Genomic DNA, 19,944 nt, shown 5'->3' with positions numbered 1-19,944 from the left:
GGTACTAACGTCTTCAGCATAATAATCATTTGCTCTCCATTTCCGTCTAGGAGAAATCCACACATACTGCTCGTGAACTTGAAGGGGACTTGCCTATACCATTCTTGTATTCTCCACTTAAAGAACTTACCTGTGTTTCTGTAGCTTGAACCAATCTAGAATCTTTGTTACCAACTCCTCACACCTTACTCGGTACAAAATAAAAATTCCTGAAATGTCTCTTTCCTTGATTTCCAGCTGTTAATAACCAGGTCATAGATCAACTCCTGGAGACATTGTCCCATCTTGTACCCAACATCAAACTTTTTATTCTTAACCGACGATGCTAACAATCCCCGCAGTATAATGCTCTGGCTACTCCAATGGTCAAATTTCTTCGATTGCTTCAGTAATTCTTTCTGTCAACCAATACCCTCTTTCTCAACATTCCTGATACCAATCCTATCTGTAGTCCGACCTTGAAGTACCCCCAATCTTTCCTTATATACCCATATAATTTTCCCATTGGTCAACTTCGTTTCCATCCAGTCTCATTACACATACTCCAGATGATATCCTCTACAATCCATGGTTATCTCTTAACTGATTAACTCTCTCACTATGACTCATGTTGAGGCTTCCTTAAGACGAAATCTGTTGTTATCACTATGAACTTATTGATTACTTGTATCCTAATTCATCTGCCAGAAGTTTCTAATTCCTCCTCAATAAATATTACTATCTTCAGCCTCTTGTGTAGCACCCTTGAGGCAAACTCTCTATGTCTAACTCCCTCTCGGGACATTCTCAACACCGAGTTCTTCCAGTTCGTTACATGACCAACGCATAAACCATTCAGTTAAATACTCATCCTCGAGGAATCAGCCTCAAACTTCGAATGTAGCGAGGCATTCTAGTTTTTCGTTCCCTCACCATGGGAAATCCATCCTAACATATCGAATCATTTCATATAGAAGTCGTGCCCTCACCCAACATCCTCTCAGGTGGCACCCTCTCCCTCATGTGCATACCAAATAACCTCCTTGGTTCCTGTCGCCATCTGGATAACTACCTTTTCAATCAGGCTTCTTTCCAATCACAAATTAGGTGCCCTAGCACTGTCTGGGGTCCTTCTGCCTCAAAAATTGAGAATCTGTCCTTGCTGAATTCTATCAATAGAAGCACTATCTTTCACATCCCTTGCTCTGCAGCATTCATGCTCTTTACATCATTCATCATTCTTCGAACCACATGGCCCTCTCCTCTGTCCCCATACAGATGAGGAGTACATACATTGGAGCGGCCCAAATACTTTGGACTATTCCAGAGTTTAAATCCTTAAATGGGTCATCGTCATTTCCAACTGCATCCGTCCGTATCAATTTCCCGAAATGAATTACCCAATTCACAAAGCCCATAAATTTACACTGTTGCTACTTTATCATTCCAAACAAAGCTTATAAGACCCCCATTCTCCACAGTTCAGATCATGTCTTTATAACCTCTTCTATCAATTCATCATCTGAGTTCTTTCCAGCCCATCATGCCAATGCCCCAACCCAAGTGCCATTTCCAGGCATTCCTCAAGCACAATACCTAACACAACCCATTAGTCATAGTCTTTCATCCTCTTATAACTAAGGGTGGAATTAACTTTGCCCATCCACTGATAAATTCTTTGTCAACCCGAACTTTCCTCAAAACCAGAGGATAACACCCTTTAAGCCTTTCATATAATACCCTTATATGTCCATACCCTCACAATAAACCGACACTGGTAACCTTACTGTTAAAGCACACAAAGCAGCTATTTTCCCAGAGAAGTCCGCTGCTCTTCTGTTCCATCTCAACTATTAAACTCCACAGCTTACTCACACACTAGTGACCAACTGCTGCTGCTTTTCAGGGATAAATGGAGATCTCTAACTCCAACTATTATCTAGAATCCCCCCTTCAACACAATGTCAAGTTCACTTAACCAAACTAGGAACAACCAATTTGAGTTCACCTGTCACGACTGACCAAATTCCACAGCCCTGCGGTTCACACTCTGAACCAATCCACAACTAGATCCAAATAACCACAGTTATCATGCACACATAAAGCATATTAGGCCAAATCCACAATGCCATACATTTAGCTATCAAATTTTTATCACAACTAAGTATACTCACATTTCATCATGCTTCTTACAAGCCAATAAACATATATTACATATGGATTCAATTTAGACAATTAACCACATACATTCAATATGCAAACCATTATCCCAATATTCATCCACATGCAATAATAATGTTATTCAGCACGCTTTAATCTCAACATGCAATAGTCAAGGGCCAAGCCCTAACAGTATCTCATGCATATGTCAACTCATTCATCATACTCCATATAAATAAGCAGGCATACAGGGCATTCAAACATATGTTCAAGCATATCAATCATTCATACCAACCAACCCTGAGTCGAGCTTGACACTGACAGCGAGCGTACATGTTCAGTCGATCTCCAGAACCAATAAACCTTGGCTCGCTCTGATACCAAGTTGTAACGCCCTACTTCCTTAGAGCCGTTACCAAGTGAGTTTTAAAAAAAAAAAAACTTTGTGCAATTAACTCGCTAACCGAGGTTTTTAAAACAAAAGTGTGACTAAGCAAAAGTTAAGGCTGTAATCTTTTGAAAATGCTTTACTTCATTGAAAACTTCAAGTATCTAATATTTGGGATCCCAAAATAAGGTTTGCAAAATGTTTTACAACTTAAAATAAGTTTACAGTTGATTGACTATCAAATTACAGGTTAATACAACCATTTAGAAAATGCCCCCAACCAAAGCAGTTGGGCAGGCCAAACATGTACGCGCCGCTTCATGCTCTCCATACTCATGGATGGTTGACTATATATCTTCGCCCTTACCTGCAACACAGAGCACCCGTGAGCCGAAGCCCAGCAAGAAAACTCAAACAACACATATCATATGCATACTATATAATCAATCTATCAGATAATCCAAGTAGTCCATTAGACTAACACAAACACTCCACGTGCTAGGTGTTACTCCCGCCCCCGCTGCCGTTCGCGGCTCCCTTGTCGTTCTCGGCTCATTTGCCGTTCTCAGCTCATTTTCCGTTCTCGACACCTTTGCCGTTCTCGGCTCATTTGCCGTTCTCGCTACTATAATCACATATAGTATAATTCAAATAACATTCAAACATATAACAATTCAATCAAAACTATACCATAATCATGTAATACAATTTAGGGTCGTGCCCTGCATTAACACTATGGGTCCATGCCCTGTCCTACGGGTGCTACAGTTTTCTTACCTGTATCCCGAGCTTCACAGTGCACCAAAGTCACGAGCACGGTCCTCTAGCACGAGCCTCTCCGAAACCCTAGTCACAACACATATAAAACACTCTTTAATACTAACCAATTCCAAAACCACTTTCCGGGACCAATCCCGTACTCTCGGGACCTCCAAATTCCTAAAACAATGCATCGGAAACATCCCCCGAGCCCTCGGAACAAATGCCCAAAATTGCAAAATTTCCCATCCTGAAAATAGCCTAGCGCCGCGGCGCTACTCGTGAGGGCCGCAGCGCCCAAGAATAGGGCCGCGACGCTCCTTTGCGAACCCAGAAATCTGGGTTTTTCCTCTGCATTTCCCCGAGCCAATACCCCTCCAAATCATCCCAAACAAATACTTAAACCCCAAGATCAATTTAAAACCTCAAATGAACCACCTAACAACCCATAAACACTAGCATCAAGATCAAACACACAATCACACCCAAAAATCCACCCTTTGATTTCTAATTTCAGCAAACTCAACACAAGACTTGAAAACTTAACTCATGCCTCAATTTCTCAAACCAAAACAAAAACAAGCCTTAAATTTACATAGAATCCTTACCTCAAGTGGAGAATTGTAGAGTCCAAGAACTTTACTTAGCTAATTGTTTAGTAGTATTATAGTATGTTTAGTGTTATCATTGTTACTTTGGATTTTTGGTTCAGACCGGGAGTTATTTGGACACTCATAGTAGTACTTATAGATTTTCTAAGTTTAACCTATAGTTTAAGAATATTAAATATAACCTAAGGTTTGATTAATGTGTCTGATATTAAGGATTATATTATTATATTATAAGGTTTAGACATCAACCAATAGGATTTTAAGCACATGTTTTGAATGGTAATTAAGGATTAAGTATTTTTGAGGATTAAATTAAATAAGGGTAAAAGTTTGAATGTATAGGGTCAGTCAGCAGCTTTGAGCACATTGAGGGCTTAGTCAAGGCTGTTTACTCCATTCAAACTCAGCTAAAAATGTGTAAATTTGTGTTTAAATATTCAGCGTATGCCGATATATCGCAGCTATAGGGGGCGATATATCGCAGCACGTAGATACGGAAAACACGAATCGATGCACGGTCGCCTCGGGAACAAAGGTCCAGGCGATATATCGCCTATAGGGGGCGATATATCGCCTCCACCAGCATGAATTCAAATACATTTGAATTCTTTTCCCTTCAGCCATTCAAACTCCTTCAACAGTCCAGCATCTTCTGAACGAGTCTTCAGCCTCTGCTGAACGATTATTCAAATGATTTTCACCTAAAAAGCCATTATTTTTATTCAAGTAAAATCAAGATATTTTCATTCCCAAACTCTATAAATAGGACCTAGTACCCAGCCATTATTCACCATTTGCTCTAAGTTCAGAGGCTGCTAGTGTTAAGTGAGTGTGAGAGTGTAAACACTTGGTTTGGGGAAAAACTATAAGCTTAAACATCATAAGCTTATCAAACACTTTGGGAAGTGAGTTCTATAGTATTTCGGTGAAGGTTAGATTGATCTTGCAATCTTTGAGGTAAACCCAAAACTCTAGTTCTTTTCTGTATTTTTATGTTATTTCCTTTCTCAAAACCTTCTACTCAGTCCCCTAACCTTATTCTTATTTTGGTTAGGGAATCCAAGCTTTTAAGCATATAAGTCGGTAAGTATGTTTTCTATGGTTTAGTCTTTCCATCTCTTTCATTTCATCTCCTTTCTTTAGACTTACTCTTTCTTATGGTTTTAGGAGTGTTCCAACAATCCCAACTCAGTCCATAATCTCGGTAACTTTGGTAAGGAAAATAGGCTAGAATCTATATGTTATGTTTATGCTATTTTTTTGTGTTATGTTTTCATATGTTATGAATATGTTATTGATGTGTATGTTGTAGGCTTGGGCATATGCCCTATTTGACTAACAAGACCCCAAAAAGATTGTGGGCATAAGCCTATTTAGCTGGTAGGACCCCACTAATCCCATGGGCATAAGCTTGTTTAGTCTATGGGACCCCAAGTAATAATGGCCATTATAATAAGTGTATGTTATATGTATTATGTTAAGTCTTTATGTTTTCTTATGAAATTATGTATGTGACTTTGTGTTAGATTTTCCTTACTGGGCATTAGGCTCACTCCTTTCTGTTTATGTGCAGGAAAATAAGTTTAGAGGCGGAAAGATTCGTGACGCTTGGAGAATGTGTATCGATGATGAATGGAGTCAAGGGGCCGAGCGTTATTCGATTCGAGGATATAGTCTCCTTTTATGTTTTTATGGTTTTTATGTGTATTTTCCGCATTATTATGTAATGTCTTTTATTTTAAATCTTGTTTTGTTTTAAAGACAATGGGATCCCAAAATCCTTCTTAGTATTCTGTTTATTTGTAAATAACTCTTATTTTCAAGTTACTCAATAAATTATGGTATTTTCGTAAAAATGTAAGTTTTATGTATAGTTTCGATAATGGTCCAATTAGTCTAGAGTAGTGGGTCATTACAAGAATCCACCCTTTAAGCTTCTTTGATTCTTCTCCTATCTCCCACTTCAGCCCCTTCTACTCTTCTTCTTCTTCTTGCCCTAGCTTTTCATCTAGCTTTTCTTTTCTCTATTTTTTTAACAAAACCATAATATGACTAAGCCTAAACCGTGTACCCCAATATCCCAGCTGAAATTTGTCTAAACCCCCTGCCAAATGACCATTTTACCCCTCCTAATAATCCTTTCCTAACTAAACCTTCAAGGGCACTCTAGTCCTTTCACTTCTATTTCAATTCTACCATTTTCCATCCAAACTTGTTACTCACAGCAGTTAGAAATGGTTACCCAGGTTACTCAATCACCAATAACTATAACCACTAGTTCTCAACTCAACTCACAAAATTCTCCAAAATACCCCTAGGCTCCTCCTCAGCCTGGTATAAAAATCCCGTTGTGACCTTTTAAGTTAACTAGTTCTCTAGGACCGTCTCGGCACGTGCATCACAATAATAACACCACACTCACGTGGTACAAATCACATAATACAATTATCACATATATGCCCTCAGCGGGCTAAAATTACCAATTTACCCTTATCATACAAACGGGGTCCGCATGCATATTTATTTCACCTAAACATGCATACTAACCACATATTCATTAAATTCACATAAATTAATGCAGTATAACAATTATTGCCCTCCAGGCACACTAATCAAGGCTCCAAGCCTTACTAGCAAATTTAGGTCGTTACACTTAGGGTCGGTCCAACGTTAATACCTTAGAGCCATTCAACGCTGATATCAATTAGATCTAATCTTCATTTGGCTCGACGTTCATGACGCTATGCCATTTCTGACTTTTAGGTCAGTGTTCCTGACTAGTCAGTACATATACAAGTATACAACATTCGCTAGCATTCAACAGGCAATCCACGTCCACATTTATCAATCAACATGCTTCAATACAATCACACATGTCACATATACATAGGGTGCAGTTTTCTTACCTCGGGTTCGAGCGAGAAGTAATATAAGAACGACCCTTGAGAACGATCAACCTTTAGATTCCTTAGCGGTTACCTAATCATAACCAAATAGAATCCATCAATAAAGTAAATCAATAAATGGTTCACAATCTACACCACACTCCCGGGATCAATCCCTCACTCTCGGGACTCTCAGACTACTCAAAAGGAGTAAAGGAACCAACCCCCGAGCCTTAAAAACCATCCCGAGACCTAAAAATAACTTTCCCTAAAACTGACCTAGCGCTTAGGCGCTGCCCCAGAAATGGAGAGGGCTACTCTCTGCCTTGCATAGCGCTGGGGTGCTAGGACTGGCGCTGGAGCGCTAGCTTCAGACCAGCAGCTACACTGATTTTCCCTCCTTGCAATTCCTCTTGAAACCAACATTCCAAACCAATCCCAAACCTTACCAAAACATCCAATTCAACCCCTAAACCTCATCTACATCACCCCCTCACCAAAACCCAATCAAACATACACAAAAACTCCCATGGATTCCAACTTTCCACATCAAAATCTATAGGCTAAAAACTAAAAGAAAAACAGAGTAACACCTGAAAATTCATGGACAATTTCTTACCTCCAGCTGGTTTTGAATCCTCCTTAGTAGATGAACTAAGTCTATAACCTCCAAGCTTTGATTTCCTAGCTTGATACTTCAATTTGGGACCAAAAACCTCAAAGGGAGATAGGGAGAAGATGATGTACGGGAAGGAGAAGCTTTGCTTTGCTTTTGTTCTGCATGCTTCTACAGCCAACTTAAAACATATATAACCCAAGCCAAATGACCTTAATGCCCCTAGGTCACTTAAAGCTTCTAAAGTCTCCCCAAGGGTAAAATCGTCACCTTGCACCTATTTCGTTAATCATAATTAACGCTCTCCAATTCCCACTATTCTCAAAACTCCCAAACACCAATAATTCATATCCTGTTACCCTTATACTCCCGGCAATGTTCTAATCATTAAAACATCCTGAGACTCACCCCGAGCCTCGAACTTAATCCCGTTATGACTAAACCGCTACTTAATATGCAAAGATCGTCTCATGCCGAATAGCTCGAACAAATCCACATTATAATGTGGCCTCAACAATATATCACCGACATGCATACAAATATACAATTACGCCCTCAACGGGCCAAATTACCAACATACCCCTGTCATGAAATGTGGACCCACATGCATGCATTTAACATCATATTATAATATAATTCACATATACATGCATATTACAGTTTAATGGCATAATTAAACAAGTATGGCCCTCCCGGCCTACTAATCCCGCCATTAAACCATATCGGAGAATTCGGGGCATTACACATTCCCTCATTGAAATAACACACACAAGTATTTCACTCTTTCTATTACTCTATCTATTTCTTTATACTTCATATTTCAGTATTATTAATAGTTTTTAACATTAATTCAGTTTTTAATATTTATTTTAGATATTTTCTAATTATTAATTAGTTTTTTTAGGAGTATTTTGGTCCTATTGAAAAAATGTTGGACCAAAATCAGACTCAAGGTACTATTTTGTTATATTTTATAAAATACAAAGTCTGAAATGTCATTTAACAAAACATAAATGCGGATGGAATATAGGGACAAAATTAGGGCTGACAATTCGTGTAAACGTGCCAGATTCGTGTCGACACGATTATGACACAATACGATTAAGGTAAACACGAGCACGACACGAGTATTAAACGTGTCAAAAATACGAACACGATACGATTATTAAACGAGTCAATATGACACGAACACGATAACACGATTATGACACAATTAATCATAACTATATGAAAAAAAATCATAAAACATATGCAAATTATTCGTATTATCGTGTCTGACATGATTATTAAATGGGTCAATATAATTATGACATAACACAATTAAGGTAAACACGAACACGACATAATTATTAAATGTGTCAAAAACTCAAACACGAGCACGACACGATTATTAAATGTGTCGTGTTCGTGTTTATCTTAATCACGTCATGTCGTGTTATCGTGTCGTGACCTAAATTGCCATCCCTAGACAAAATAAAGATGTCAAATTAGTATTTTTCTTATAAATAATAATAAGACTATAGTATAATCTTGATTTTGGTATGTAGGAGTAGTCTTGGCATTAGCGAACCAGAAATGTCTTTTGGTAGGGCGGTGGATGAAACAGAAATACAGAATCCAATGTTGTATTTTAGATGTCTCCTAATTACCGTGTGCTTTCTTTTTAATATTTTAATTTAGGGACGTATAGAGTGCTTCAATAAATTGATTTTTTTGATAAATAATGAAAAATACGTGTAAGGTAATTGTAAGTTTTTATTAACTTCTAGAACTCCACTGGATTCTCTGAAAAGTGGACCCGGTGATTTTATCTTTATCCACAACTGTGCTTTGAGGTTCAAGTTCAACACAAGAAGGTGGGTTTCCAGTTACAAAATTATGAATTTATTCCTAAAGCGTTGAGAATTTAAAAATTAAAAAGAAAAAAGAAAAGCTGAGATTTAAAAAAAAAAAAAATAAATAAAACAAAGAGAGAGGGAAGCGAGTACTGAGTGGGGTACTCTGTCTTGTCCCTTACCTTTTGGGATTTGGCCTCGCGCTCTCTTTCCCTCTCACTCTTTCTCCCGCCGCCGCGCTTGCTTGCTTCTTCTTCTTCTTGTTCGACTTTGAGGTTTCTGCAACTGACTTTTCTGATATTTTTCTCTGACAACTTCCCTCAGCTCAGGTATTTTAATGTTTTTTTATTTTAATTATTTCGTTCTCTTTCCCAGCATCATTCTTTCTCTTCTTTTTTCATGGAATATTTTGTGTTTTTTTTCTTCTTAAAATTATTTTGTACCATTAACTTCTTCCGTTCTGGTGCCTAGGGTTTTTGTCCCCAATTTATTTTTTTGGAGATTTGTTTGTGAAATAATTTGCAGTGATATATCATTCTATTGATTTTCTTTTCGAATTTTGAATACTCCCACTATATTTTTTATTTTTAGTTTTTTTGTTCATCTGCAAATACACTCTTGTGTCGTTTTGGTTAGGAATAGGGTTTTGGCAGTTTATTGTCAACTGTATTTGAATGTGGTGATACCCCATTTCTCAGAATTGTTTATTTTTTCAGTTGGTATACATATATATATATATATATATTGCCTCTGTCTGCGCCTTTAAAAGTGAAAATGGGTTCTGGAGCTTGCACGAATCTAATCGAGAATAGTGTAGATCTATCAACAAGTTCTTTCGAAAAATTGAATGAGGTTAGTGTTGTTGAATCTCAAAAGGATGTTGTTGAAGCTCCAGCATTGTTGGCAGTTTCAGAGGAGACAAGGTCATTAGGGCCTATTACTCCTGATTCTGATCGAGAGAATGTGGATTTCCCTATTGCTCTCAGCTCTCCACCCTCCTCTGCTAAGAATAAAATTACCGATCTTCCTTGCTTCGACTTTGAGACTGACCGAAATGAGGAAAGCTCTTTTCGTTCTGATGGTTATGATAGCCCCCACACACCAAGAAAAGATGTTTTTAATCCCTTTGAACCTTGTCCTGAAGACATGGTATTGGCACCCCGGTGTAGAAAATTCGTGAATAGATCGAAGAACCTTTGTGGGCGGAAGCTGAGTTTTGACTCTTCCAACGATGTCTCTGAAGAGAAATGTCAGGAGGCTAATGCATTTTTTATTTCCGACGAAGAGATCATTAAAGCTGTGTATGAAAATCTCTGGGAAACTATTGTGTCAATGCATGTAGAGGATGTTCTTACCAGGAGTTCAAGTATTGAATGGGATTCTAATCACTACAAAACACCTCCTTCGGCACCACGTGTAAATGAAATTGCTGATACTTGTCCTGGGGCTCCTATGAGGCCCACAGGGAATTCAAGAATAATCGATTCAGCATTATGCAGGAGGCTTCAATTCTCACCTTGATGCTTTGTCTCAGTTATCTACAAGAGAAATGGAAAGAAATTGGTATCTAATTCCAGTAGATGCATCATGTTGCTAATCCTGAAACTAACATCCGAGCTGACAGAATATGAATCTGTGGTTCTGGAAAATTATGCCAATGGAAACAGCTGACAAAGTTTCTTCTTCGGTAATTTTTGTATAGTTTGACTTGTTAACGTTATTTGTATGTTGAAGTTAGTCTCTCTATTTGTAGATCAGATTTTATTCGTAGAAGAATTGTAGAAAGCTGCCTGTGTTCAACTTATGTCGCAGCACATGCACATTATAAAATTAGTTTACCAAAATCATGATATCTCTAAATGACATTGTTCCATGGAGATTTTCTTGCCAAGAAGAGCATCCGTGCATACATGTCTTGTCTGTGTTTTATTTGCATAATTTTTATTTGTTTAATAAATAGACCAAATATATAGTCGAAGTCATTAGTGTTATGGCGGAACTTGTGAGCTTTATAACGAAGCCAATTTCTTCTCCATCCACTACGCAGATTCTGTGCATTTCAAATCAATTTTCTTATTTAGTTTCGCTTTTAATAGTCCAATTCGTATATCTTTCTCTTGTTTATTATCCTCATTGTTAATTTTATAGCTGCCTCCCCTCACTACTGGTTATAGATGCGACCTATAGTGGATTGATTGCGTGGTGAGAGGAAAGTTTTGCTCTTATATGTAGGAAAGAGAGAGTAATTTTCTATGTTTGATTAAACAGGTCATCTCTCTTACTGTTATTAATGCCTAACATTTTTCTAAAATCTTAATTTGTTTCTACTCGACTTGGAAAAGAGTGAACTTTGGACTAAGGACTTATCGGACCCTACTGGTTTGCTTTCTCATTGATACCGATATGGTCCATTGAAAGAAGCTTTAATACAACTGCTACCAATGGGCACACCAGGGGTGGAGTCCATGATTCTAAGATATTTTTCTCGTCATCCTCGAATAGCAAAATATTCCTCCTTAGTAACTTTGTGGCAGCATATTGAAGTTGAAAGAAATTATGTTGGTTGCCCCCTCCTTTGGGTGTATTATATCTTTAAGCTGTGTATAATCAATCTTATTGAACATTAATGTCCAGGAACTGCTAGTTGTAGGTTCTCCTTTTATGTAAAAAGGCTTTCGGTCTTGTTTTCTGTAATGACTTTAGCTAAAATGTCGGTTCATTAGTGTTATCGTATCATGTCATCCTTATCACTATCTTTTTTATGCAACCATTTTATCCAAACGTGACGCTCTGCTTTTTGATGTCCCAATGTGTTTAGGCTTTTTCGTTGGCATTCAGCGATCTTTTTATTAAAAAGAATAAAGAATAAAAAATAACCTGGAATGTAGGGTCTCTTCTCACCTTACAATGATCTTTGATCTTTTCCTATGGAGATGCAAATCCGCTAGATTATAATTAGATCGATGCTTTCCAGCTAAAAGAGCCTTTCAGAGCTTAACAGCACACCCTCAAAAGTCTCTTTCTGCGACCTTATTGTTGTCGTATTACAAGTCTTCTCATTCATAATTGAAATGCAAGGATACCTTTTATTGCTTAAAACATCTAATTCCAAAAGCTCTTGGCACTTTATAGTTTATGTTTAAGGGTGTTTTGTAGAAGTTAAAAAGGGATGTTTTAGTGTCTTTGAAGATAATTGACGATCACTCAATCATTGGTATTCCATTTTACTTGAAAAATGGAAACGTAATTATGGATATTTAACTAAGGAGCACTCAGTTATTGGTATCCCAACTCACATGATGATCGATCAAGGAGTCAATACTGAAAAACACCTTTTATTCTCCTGAAAAATACCTTTTAATCTGTCCCATGTATCAATTGCTTGTTCTGAATCCTAACTAGTGTGTGAGCGGTTTCGTTGTCATGCCTGTTTTTGCAAGCAAGGCAAGAAAAGAATATATAGCTTTTATTGGAATTACTTTTTCAATTCTATGTTTTTTTTAACCTGCTTATACAACTGATTTTGAACAGAAATACATCTCAATTAGAAAAAGCTCAGCGTAATCACGAATCAAGTTCGAAACCACGATCAAAATTCAAATATATTCACAGTGACGTATGTGTTAAGAACTCAAGAAAAACTCTGTAGGAACTCCACAAAAAGAGAACATTTTCATACAGAAAAACCAGAGCTATAGTATTAGTTACAGATATATAAAGCTTTCGTTGTTGAATCAGTCTTACCCAGTGAAGCTTCAAATGAGTGTGGCGCGAGAGCCGAGCCATAAATTATTTCCACTTTGATAATGGATCTGTGGGAAACTCTCAAATTTTGGTCTGGCTCTCACAAACCTGGTCCCGGATCTTCATGTCAAGAAGACCAACGGTTAACTGGCAAGTGGATACAGCCACCACATGTTTCTTAATAAATCCAAGGAAGGTAACCCTGCCGGGAATAGTTGTCCTTGTTTCCATGTCGAGCTCGCCAGATAGAATAGCGCTGATCAGCCCACTTAAGTCCGGACCAATAATCTGGTCCACCTCGATTGTCAGCCGGCAAGAGAGCGTGGTGGAGCCTCTGGCCGGAATATTTCCAGGGAAGATATCAGCATCCCCCACCTGGTTGTCCCGATAAAACAACAAGCTCTTTCCGCCATTGTGCTGAAGGCTAGCATAGTTCCTATTCTCAACTAGGATTTTCAGGTGGAGGGTGATGTTGAGTTCAATTCGAACCGCAGGTAAGGAGACGTGGGGGCTTACACCTTCAACGCTAGTCGAGATAAGCTCGGTTTTCGGCTGCTTGGGCTTGAAAATTGTTAAAGCGAGGACGAGGATGACAATGAAGATAACCATGATGAGGACTATGATTGTGGCTCCAACTGCGATCAGACAGCGGCGTCTTCGCGCTTTGAGTGCTTGCTTGCGGTCATTTTCGGTTGTAGTGTTGGTATTGGTGTTGGTGTTGTCATCGATCTCTTTATTGATCTCCATGGCTATTGTATCCTTCTGCTTGTTGAGGAGAGAATGCAAAAATGTGAAAAATAGAAGGATGAGAATATTATTACTACATAGGCATAGAGACGAGGGAGAGAAAAAGAGGACGTTGATGGAGTTTGAAGCTGGGAAATATGGTTAGAAGAAAGGAAAGGGCTTTTATTGCGGAGAGGAAGGAAGTCATGCGTAGTAGTTGGACGTTGTGGAGCATAATTTATTGCGGGATTGTTAACCTCCAGCTAACAAAATGTTGAAACATACGTCCATCCAATACGCTTTGTCTCACTATGGACGGCGTCAGAACAGATAGCAGTACACAAAATATACCTACGGCTTCCGTGAACCACGTGACTTACGCACGTGACATATTAGCAACTGCAACTTCAATAGTTTTTTTTTTTGTCTTTTTTGGTCAACATCAAAGAAAGAATTGTCTCACAGATATTTTGATTTGGTTCACAATTTCAATCCAGATAAATCTCCTGCATTTCCCATTATTGTTTGAGATGTGATTTCAACAAGATATCCAATTATATTTTGGCTCTTCAATAAAGTTCAAACTATCATCTGAGGTTTGATATTAATCTTTTTTTTTCCCAATGAATTAAATTGGTGAATTTAACTTGGATATAAGGTTTCGAATATTATAAATTCAGCTTTTCACGATTGTTTTTCTGGCTTCTTTTATGTCAAATACGCATGGTTGGCTGAACCTCTAGACAGATCAAGCAATTGTTTAAGGCCTCGCATTTTTTTGGAAGTCTATTCTTCACAATGTTTAAGGGAAAAAAAACTATTTTAAAGTTACAATATTTACTTGTCTTTTCTCAAAATTATGTTTACTAAACATTACAATTATTTATTAAAAACAACCTATTCAAGACAGATTTTCTCCGCAAATAGTATTTGTTTTACCAAACTATAACTATTTATCTCTAATCCTTTCTTTATAAATAGATAATTTTCTCGTTCTATTTGACAAAATATGCAAGAATTAAATTAAAATTGAATTAAGGGATTTTTTCAAAAATAAATATATAACTAAAGTTTATTTCATTTATACGGTATATTCAATATCCTTTAATTTATGTTTTCTTGAAATTTTTTTCTTTAAAAAATACAGTTTCTCCTTAAAAGTCATTTTCCTTCTATTTCTTTCTTTCTATATGTACTTTCTTTCTCCTTCTTCCTTTCTCTATTTCGGTTTCTCCTTGAAAACAATTTTTCCTCTCATTCTTTCTTTCTATATCTACTTTCTTTCTCCTTCTTCCTTTGTCTTTTTCAGAACAAAATCCCTAATTTTAATCTCAGAGGACTGAATCACAACCGACTTCTTTATGGGTTCGGAGCTGGGGTTCTCAATGCAGTGGAAGCTTGTTGTCGCCGTCCCCAAGCTTCGTTGGAAGAAGAAGAAGAAGAGCACGTGAATCTATGTCTCCAGTTGTCGTGAATCTAGGTCTAAAACATTTCATTTTACTCTTGAACATTTTTGGGTTTGAATAAATGCTATCTTGATTTGAATAAGATTTATCCAATATGAGTATTGAATATTGGTTTCATTTTATTGAATCTGAGTTGGATATTGTTCATCCTGAGTTGGTTTCTTAGTCAAATATCGGTATTGAATTTGATAAAATCTAGGTTTGAATAAGTTTTTAGGTTGCATAGGGCTTGCATTTGAGGTTGCACTGGGTTGCATGAGTTGCATAATGATGAAATTTGCAAATGAGATTTTTAACGTTGCTTTAGGTTGCGCGGGGTTGCATTGGGCTTGCATTTGAGGTGGAAGTAGATTGCATTAGTTGCATAAGGATAAAATTAGCATATGAGTTTTTAAGTTTTCATTGGTTGCATTGGATTGCATGGACTTGCATTTGAGGTTGCAGCGGGCTGCTTTAGGTAGCATTGGACTTGCATATGAGGTTGCAGTGGGTTGGATGAGTTGCATAAGCATGAAATTTGCAAATGAGTTTTTCAAAGTTACTTTAGGTTGCATGGGGTTGCATTGGGCTTGCATTTGAGGTTATAATCGGTTGTATGAGTTGCATAAGGATGAAATTAGCATATAAATTTTTAAGTTGTCATGGGTTGAATTGGGTTACTTTAGGTTGCATAGGGTTGCTTTAGGTTTCATGGAGTTGCATTTGAGATTGTAGTGGGTTGCATGAGTTGCGTAAAGATGAAATTAAGATGAGTTTTCTAAAGTTGCTTTAGGTTTCATTGGGTTGCTTTTAGTTGCATTAGGCTTGCAATATGTTTCTTGGGGTTGCATTAAGTTGCATAGGTTTGCATTTGAAGTTCAGTGAGTTGCATGAATTGCATAAGGGTAAAATTAGCATGAGTTTTTAAGTTGTCATGGGTTACATTTGGTTGCATAAGGATGAAATTAGCATATGAATTTTTAAGTTATTATGGGTTACATTGAGATTGGTTGAGTTGTCATGGGTTGTATATATATTGAGGAAAATATATAGAATATTGGGTGATTTCCTTTAAATTTCTACGCTCCTACACTTTGACTTAAAAAGTCAACACTCCCAGGTATATAAATCAATACACTAATACTTGCACCTATTAATAGAAGATATCTTGAACTCATATTGGAGAACATTCTCATTTTATTTCATTATCTCTTCTTTCTCCACTTCAATTACACCTTCTATATTTTTTTTTTTGGCTTGGATGTTTATTTTTCTTAGTTTTGGTATGATACTACTTTGCCCTAAGGTACATAATTAATTTTTTTTATTGGGTTCTGCATCTAAATCAATAAAAAGATTCTATGTTATCATTGGGAAATCATCCTCATCCTCTAATAACAACCTAATAGCTTTTCCATCTAAGATTGCTGCAACATGGTGAGAACTCATGATTGAGCATGGAAACATTGTGGAAGAGAGGAAAAGGAAGTGGGAGAGAGATTTTTTTGTATAAAACATAAACTTGAAATAAAAAGATAAGATTAATGTAAAATTAAAAAATATATTAAAAAATATATATATATATATATAAAATTGAAACAAACTAAAATAGAACGTAAAAATGAAAAAGAAAGTGAAATTACTGCATTTAGGATAATTTCCCTTGAATTAATCATCTTTCTTCTTAAAATTACCGGCACATACAGAAATGCACCCCAAAAAGAAAAAAAAATGTTCTATAAATATTGTTGCTTAGCCTAGAGCAAAGTAAGTCTATTTGGAAAGAAACACCATACATTCAATAGTTTCCAAATTAGATTATAAAAAAAAGGGAAATTTGGGACAAAAATTAATAAATAGTCTAAAAACTATCTCGTTAATTATAATTAATGTCCTTCAATTCCCGTTATTCCCAATATTCTCAAATACTAATAAATCATATCCCATTACCCTATAATTCATAGTAATGTACTAATCATCAAATTACCCCGAAACTCACCCCGAGCCTGAAAATTAACCCCATTATGACCAAACTGCTAACTTGCATTCAAAGATCGTTTCATGCTGAATAGCTCGAATAAATCCACATTATAATGTGGCTTCATTCATAATTCACCAACATGCATGAAAATATACAAATACGCCCTCAACGGGCCAAGTTACCAAAATGCCCTTATAATGAAAAGTGGACCCATATGCATGCATTTATCATCATATAATATATAACTCACATAGTCATGCATATAATCATTTAATTTCATAATAAATCAATTATGGGCCTCTCGACCTCCTAATCAATGTCCTAAGCCTTATTAGGAAGTTTGAGTCATTACATTAAGAGAGTTGAAAACATAAGTTGAATTGCAAGTTTCTGAGAAGATCAAAAGATCTATTAGGTTTTAGATTCTCTCCACTACATAAGTCATTTTCTAAGCCTCAATTTTTCTCTTATATTCTTATTCTCTATGTATTTATCTCATGTGTTGAGAATTTCCCACCCTAGTCTAGGTGATTCCAATGATATTTTGGAATGCTGTGAAGAAAATTGAAGAACGATTCAATTTCTTGATAATACTCTACGACAGAAAGGTTATAAGGGTTAGAGAAACTGAAGGAATGACTCAATCATTCCGCTGCGTATAATGTAAGTATTCTTATCATTATTTCTCTTTGAATTCAATTTTATAAATATGTTCTAGGTTGTCTCATATTAACTTGTTTAATATTAGATCTACATGAAAATAAATAAAGATCATGTATAAGTTTCCCAACAATTGGCCTCAGAGCCTTTGGTAATCTTTATTTTCATGCATGAACATGGTAAAATTGAATTATTTGAAGTGTTGAGTAATTAGGTGGATTTCATGTTTTTTATGAGGCATGTTGAATTTTATGTGATTATTATTATATTTGGGTTATTTTGTTGTGTTTTCTTTGCAAATAATTTTTATATAAATGCTTTATTTGATGTAAATTATGGTAAAAATTATTTAGAAAACGTTTTTGGCTTGAATAATTGCACAATTTTATAAAAAAAAAATAAAAAATTCTCGGGCAGTGGCTGCAGCCTGGGTAATAGCAGCTAGTGGCCGTAGCCACCATAAACCTCTGGCTGCGGCCAGTGTACGAAAAATGCCCAGAAACGTCCTATGGCTGCGACCACCAACTTTCACTGGCTGCGGCCTGTAGTAATTTTTTTTTCTTAAAAGTTGATTTTTGAATGTATTTTTAATAGGTTAATACAAAACTATCAGATATTTTCTATTATTTAAAAATATCCTTTTTGAAATATGATATTTTTGTTGTTTGATCTTTTAAAAATAAATATTTTCTACAAAGATTCAAATTCAAATTTAAAAATAAGTTAACTAATTAATTTTAAATATTTTAATATATTAAAATATTATAATCAAGTTATGAGATATTTAAGATTTTTTTAATACTTGATATTTTTTTTAAAATATGATATTTGAAAATAATAATATCTGATTATTCTATAGAATTTAATATTTAAATTATTTAAAATTTGAAAATTTTTTAACTAGATATTTTTATAAATATTTGAATTTGTTTAACTATTTAAGACATTTTTTCAAAAACAGCATATTATATTTGTTTTAAAAATTTATAACTGGTTAGATTTTAAAAAATATCATGTTTTTCAAACTAATTAATAAAATAACTTTTTAATAAATGACATTTAAATTAACTTTGGTTAATTGTTGATAAATCATATTTAAATTAAATTAATATTTTTCAAATTAACCTAAACCAATTTGATTTTTGATAAATGAAATTTAAATTAACTTTTGTTAATGGTTGATAAATTTCATTTAAATTGACTTATTTTTTGAAAAAATGTAATTAATTCGAATTTTTGTTAAATTCTAGATAATTAATTGTGGTATTTTTGCAAATGAAATAAATTGTGGTATTTTTGCATAAATTCGTAAGCTTGCTCATATAGTAACATGATTAGGCACATCCAATTATAACATGTTTGTTTGCACTATATGTGGTATTTTTGGAATTGGGCTTAGATGCATATAGTGGCCCATATGTTTGCTAGATATATGAATTTTTGTCAAATAAAATATTCATAAAATGATAGATTTTATTTGGGCCCATTAGAAAATGTAAAGTTTAAATTCCTCTCTTATGGGTAATTCCATTTGTGAAGGCAAATTTGTTTTACATGACTTTATTTGGCCTAATCAATTAATAACAATTAATAAAACAAATGTTTAAATTCTTGTCTTTTGGACCTTGTATGGAAGTACGGGGGCCATAGTAGTGAGAACGACATACTGGACCCATCCCTCCTCCATACAAGCCCAATTGTTAAGACTCATTTACCTGAGTTGGACTTAATTGTATAGGTTCATTATATTAGTTAAACTTAAATATTGATTAGCAACAAATTAATTCTAATTTAATTGAATTTGTTTCAATGTGATACTTTAGAATTAATAAGAAATTATAGGACTATGATTTTAAAAACTTAATCTTTTCAATTTTTTGGAGAACCGTAGTCATTAATTTTCAAAAATTAATAATAAAAATACTATTTTATAATGAGCTTATTTTATAAGAATAATATTCGATCTCCACTGTGGGTTTAACAAGGTCAGTAGCTTAATGGGACCTCGAGACGCTTTGATTCATCCCCCTATGGAAGGTGCTCATTAGTTATTTTGACAATGTTAGATTTCGAAAGATAGATAATTATAGGTCAAATTCTACTAGACTCACCCCTACGGTGACTACTATGACTAAATCTATTGATTATTGAAATC

The 19,944-nt window shown here is 35.5% G+C and overlaps 2 protein-coding genes across 2 annotated transcripts; one reads left to right on the top strand and one right to left on the bottom strand.

The window, feature by feature from the left end:
• Window positions 1–9,230: 9,230 nt before the first annotated feature.
• On the top strand, window positions 9,231–11,127 carry LOC133777456 (unknown protein 1). Its single transcript, XM_062217053.1, has 2 exons — window positions 9,231–9,562; window positions 9,950–11,127. Exon 2 carries the CDS (start codon window positions 10,008–10,010, stop codon window positions 10,752–10,754), a length of 747 nt encoding a protein of 248 aa, XP_062073037.1. The 5' UTR covers window positions 9,231–9,562; window positions 9,950–10,007; the 3' UTR covers window positions 10,755–11,127.
• A 1,650-nt stretch (window positions 11,128–12,777) lies between these two features.
• LOC133777457 (uncharacterized) lies at window positions 12,778–14,209 on the bottom strand. Its single transcript, XM_062217054.1, has one exon. It carries the CDS (start codon window positions 13,722–13,724, stop codon window positions 13,059–13,061), a length of 666 nt encoding a protein of 221 aa, XP_062073038.1. The 5' UTR covers window positions 13,725–14,209; the 3' UTR covers window positions 12,778–13,058.
• Window positions 14,210–19,944: the final 5,735 nt, after the last annotated feature.

This window comes from Humulus lupulus, chromosome 5 (genome assembly GCF_963169125.1).
Source record: "Humulus lupulus chromosome 5, drHumLupu1.1, whole genome shotgun sequence".
NCBI classification, from domain to species: Eukaryota; Viridiplantae; Streptophyta; class Magnoliopsida; order Rosales; family Cannabaceae; genus Humulus; species Humulus lupulus.
Note: the sequence above shows the minus strand (reverse complement) of the source record. Positions and strands in the feature narration are given on the sequence as shown.

Coding starts and splice junctions, on each gene's coding strand:
- LOC133777457 (XM_062217054.1), bottom strand. CDS start 13,724: ATGGAGATCAATAAAGAGATCGATGACAACACCAACACCAATACCAAC.
- LOC133777456 (XM_062217053.1), top strand. CDS start 10,008: ATGGGTTCTGGAGCTTGCACGAATCTAATCGAGAATAGTGTAGATCTA.